Source organism: Apodemus sylvaticus, chromosome 11, assembly GCF_947179515.1.
Source record: "Apodemus sylvaticus chromosome 11, mApoSyl1.1, whole genome shotgun sequence".
NCBI classification, from domain to species: domain Eukaryota; kingdom Metazoa; phylum Chordata; class Mammalia; order Rodentia; family Muridae; genus Apodemus; species Apodemus sylvaticus.
The window spans coordinates 106575074-106579837 of NC_067482.1; the positions used below are offsets into that span (position 1 = coordinate 106575074).

Below are 4764 nucleotides of genomic sequence, written 5' to 3' on the forward strand. Positions count from 1 at the left end.
CCAGAGGAGGATTTTCAATTGGCCAAAAACCTAACTTTCAAACTAGTAAAAGAAATAAGTGCTGGGAAATAAAGCTTCCTCCCAAGAGAAAAATGGGATTTGTCAGTGATTTCTGAACAGTCACTGAAGGGCAGCCTTGTGTATCCATACCCTCCTGTTTAAATTCCAAGCACATTGTGTTGCTTGCCTGCCTTCTGTTGCAGAGACCTACTCTCCATTTCCCAAGCGGCTCACTCCCCTCCCTGCCCCTCAGCTTTTCCCCAGCCGGCTTCTTCACACCAAAGCCCCCTTCACCATTGCTCAGCTTCTGCCCCAGATGGATTCAGTTCCCCACGTCCCTGGCTTTAGTCTCTGCAGCTACACAGAGGAAACTCCTTCCAGAAAGAGACTGTTGGCTTCCAATGGAGAGGTCATTCATGTTCCTGTGTGTCTCCAGGGCCTGATTTCAATACCTTTTCTGTATTAGACCTTGTAACATGGTTTTCAAAGCAATAGAGATGAAAATTTTGAATTTTGTAAAACAGAATGCAATTGCTAGCTCACTAATCCATTTCTGTCTTTGGGTGTACTCTGTGTGTATGTGTGTGTGTGTGTGTGTGTGTGTGCACGCGTGCGCGCGTATGTACAGGCTGATCTTCCTTGGCTGTCTTTGGCACACGCTCATCGTCATCGTCGGTGTCTGTGAACTGAGATCCTGACTCTCTTCCTGCTGATTTTTTTTTTTTGAGAACACAAGAAAGACACCTCTCTCTGAAGATGAACACAAGTGCCACGCTTCAGAATGTTCCCAATGCCACCTTGCTATACATGCCCTCCTTGCAGGGAGGAAATAGCACTTCTCTCCAGGAGGGTCTTCGAGATTTTATCCACACAGCCACGTTGGTGACCTGCACTCTTCTGCTTGCCATCATCTTCTGTCTAGGCTCTTATGGAAATTGTATTGTCTTCTTGTCTTTCTTTGACCCATCCTTCAGGAAGTTCAGAACCAACTTCGATTTCATGATCTTGAACCTGTCTTTCTGTGATCTGTTTATCTGTGGGGTCACAGCCCCCATGTTCACCTTTGTGCTGTTCTTCAGCTCAGCCAGTAGCATCCCAGATAGTTTCTGCTTCACCTTCCACCTTACCAGCTCAGGCTTCATCATTATGTCCCTCAAGATGGTGGCTGGGATTGCCCTGCACCGGCTCCGGATGGTCATGGGGAAGCAGCCTAACTGTACAGCCTCCTTTTCCTGCATCTTGCTCCTTACCCTTCTTCTCTGGACCACCAGCTTTACACTTGCCACCTTGGCTACACTGAGAACCAATAAGTCCCACCTGTGTCTCCCCATGTCCAGTCTTATGGATGGGGAGGGGAAAGCCATTCTGTCTCTATATGTGGTTGACTTTACCTTCTGTGTTGCTGTGGTATCTGTCTCTTATATCATGATTGCTCAAACCCTTCGAAAGAATGCTAAAGGAAAAAAGTGCCCTCCTGTGATCACAGTTGATGCTTCCAGACCACAGCCATTCATGGGGGCTTCTGTGAAGGAAAATGGAGATCCCATCCAGTGCACCATGCCAGCTCTGTATAGGAATCAGAATTATAACAAACTGCAGCACAGTCAAACTCATGGATACACTAAGAATACCAACCAGAAGCCAATCCCTTCAGCCAATCGACCCCAGCTGGTATCAGCCATCAACCTCTCTACTGCCAAGGATTCCAAAGCCGTGGTCACCTGTGTGGTCATTGTGTTGTCAGTCCTCGTGTGCTGTCTTCCTCTGGGGATTTCCCTGGTGCAAGTGGTTCTCTCTGACAATGGCAGCTTTATCCTTTACCAGTTTGAACTGTTTGGATTTACTCTGATATTTTTCAAGTCGGGATTAAATCCTTTTATATATTCTCGGAACAGCGCTGGGCTGAGAAGGAAAGTGCTCTGGTGCCTGCGATACACTGGCCTGGGCTTTCTCTGCTGCAAACAGAAAACTCGACTTCGGGCCATGGGGAAAGGGAACCTTGAAATCAATAGAAACAAATCTTCCCATCACGAGACAAACTCTGCCTACATGCTATCTCCAAAACCACAGAAGAAATTTGTGGACCAGGCTTGTGGCCCAAGCCATTCAAAGGAAAGTGGAGCAAGTCCCAAAGTCTCTGCTGGACATCAACCCTGTGGTCAGAGCAGCTCAACACCCATCAACACTAGGATAGAACCTTACTATAGCATCTATAACAGCAGCCCTTCTGAGCAGGAGAGCAGTCCAGCAAACTTGCAACCAGTGAATTCTTTTGGGTTTGCCAGTTCCTACATCGCCATGCACTATTACACCACCAATGATTTGATGCAAGAATATGACAGCACATCTGCAAAACAGATTCCTATCCCCTCTGTTTAACATGGCCAGAGAATCTGGAGGGAATGGTTTTGTCTTGTCTGAACAAGCCTTTAAAAGAGTTTGAGGTCCACAGCAAAGCAAAACCTGGAGTCAAATGAAGACTCGACCATTAGATTTTCTTTCAACTAAAATATTAGTATCTGGGTTGGCTTCATGGTTTCTTGACATTTTAAGATTTGATGTAAAAATTTATTTCAATTTCTACTCTGATCTATGTCCCAATACTTTATACTAAACTGCTAAGATGCCAGGAACTATCCTACTGATAATAACTTTTAAGCCATTTCTTTCTACTAATTTATTTATTTATCCACTTTACATCCGGATTGAAGCCCCACCTCTTCTCCCAGTACCCTCTTACATGGCCCCTCTCCAAATTCCTCCTCCCCTTCATTTCTGAAAAGGGGGAGGTTCCTCTTGGGGAACTAACCTACCCTGGCATCTCAAGTCACTGCCAGGACTGGGTACATCCTCTGATACTGAGGCCAGACATGGCAGCCCAATTAGGGAAGCAGTATTCACAGACAGGAAACAGAGTCCAGAACAGCCACTGCTCTACTTGTTGGGGGACCCACATGAAGATCAAGTTGCACATCTGTTACAAATATGCTGGTGGGCCTAGGTCTAGCTCATGTATTCTCTTTGGTTGTTGGTTCAGTCTCTGGAAGCCTTCAAGGGTCCAGGTTAGTTGACTCTGTTGGTATTCTGAAGGAGTGCCTATTCCCTTCAGGTTCCTCAATCCTTCCTCTAACTCTTCTACAAGAATTCCTAAGCTCATTCTAATGTTTGGCTATGGGACTTAGCATTTGTTTTTGTCAACTGCTATAATTTGGCTACATTTTTTAAAAGGTGTTTGAAAAAAATCTTTCTGAAGTGTCATTTTTATAAAAATATGGAATTTGTGTCTTTGGAGTACTGAAACAGCAAACTGTACTTTTTTGGTGGCAAGTGATTTAAATAAACTTACTGTTAAAATTCTCACCCATTGTTAGGCACTTTCTTTATAAGACAGTAGCCTAACAATACAGAGCTATGATTCTTGTCACTTTTACTGTACAACATTGTTCTATGTGAGTCCAATAGCTAGCATTACAAAGTCCTTTTGGTAGTTACGAGTTAATTACTGTTTCAGAAGAACGTTGCTTATTCCAGAATCCTATACTAGTAGAGGATTGTACTACAGTAGGAGGCACCATTCTGAGAGAGCAGACATGCTTTGTCAGCCTCGGTTTGTCTTTGGAAGACAGGGTACATTTTGATCATGTGTTCAACACTACCTTCAAAGAAATGCAATCAGGAGGTTTAGCTTGGGCTTTCCTTGTTTAAGAAGACAGTTTAGTAGCTAATCACCTGACAGCATTCACATAGATATTCAGAAATAACATTTTTATTTAAATATTGCTATGGAAAATAATTTCTGAAATATTAATAGATCTATTGATATTTTCAGATTGAGGTTTTTAGGTTTTGGCTTCTTTTTCTCATTCTTTTTTTAATGGGGCTAGAGCTTGAACCCAGGCTCATGCATATTAGGCAGCCAAGTCCCCAAACTGTTTTATATTCTCTCATTAACCTTAAACTAGAAATGAGCAACTATCTCAATCTTACTCCCAAAAATAATTTATTAGGTATACTAGCTCCTAATGTAAAAACATTTTCATCATGCAGTTAGGATGTAAACTTACTAGAATTTTGGAACACTATGAGACTCAAAATAGGGTTATCTTTACAAACTATTGTATCCAACTATTATTCCCTATTTGCAGAAGTTCAAGAAACAGAAGCTCAGCTCAGAGCATCCTCTCCCAGGCTCTTCCAGATTCTAGAATCACAGATTCTGAGAGATGGAGTAGCTCCTTAGTCAGTACTGGCACAGCCTCCTGTAGCCACAATGCCTTCTAATACACCCCAGTCATGTCAATCTCAGAGATTTGAATGTGAGAACACGATTTTTAAACCCACCTTCTAGACCTAGTCTGCCCACTTCTCTCCTTCTCTCCCTCTTTTCCTTTCTTTATTCTTGCTATAAAGTTTGATTCATTCTCCTTTATTTTGGTAGCTGGATACTCTTTTTTGGAAATCATTCTTACCCATTTCAACTCCGTTTTTATAGATTCAACACAACATGGTTCTCACTAATACTCCCATGAGAAAAAGAAAGTACAGAGCTCTTTTCAACAAAGAATTAAGACATCTGATATCCTCTCCCAAAATTATTTAAAGAATTTTGGCAAATTACCAATAAACCTTGTCTTAATTGCCAACCTAGTATTTAGTCCAGTAGAGCAAATAAGTTTGTATTCAACAACAAGGTCATTTACACTTTAAAATATACATCTCTGGGTCTTGGGAGATAGCTAAGAGGTTAAGAGCACTTATTCTTCC

General features: G+C 42.3%; 1 protein-coding gene across 1 annotated transcript; it reads left to right on the forward strand.

Moving 5' to 3' along the window:
- The first annotated feature begins 328 nt into the window (after positions 1 to 328).
- Positions 329 to 3314, forward strand: Gpr75 (G protein-coupled receptor 75). Its single transcript, XM_052198662.1, has one exon. It carries the CDS (start codon positions 757 to 759, stop codon positions 2377 to 2379), a length of 1623 nt encoding a protein of 540 aa, XP_052054622.1. The 5' UTR covers positions 329 to 756; the 3' UTR covers positions 2380 to 3314.
- Positions 3315 to 4764: the final 1450 nt, after the last annotated feature.

What these genes read in the sequence shown, in the direction of transcription:
- Gpr75 (XM_052198662.1), top strand. Translation starts at nt 757, where the DNA reads ATGAACACAAGTGCCACGCTTCAGAATGTTCCCAATGCCACCTTGCTA.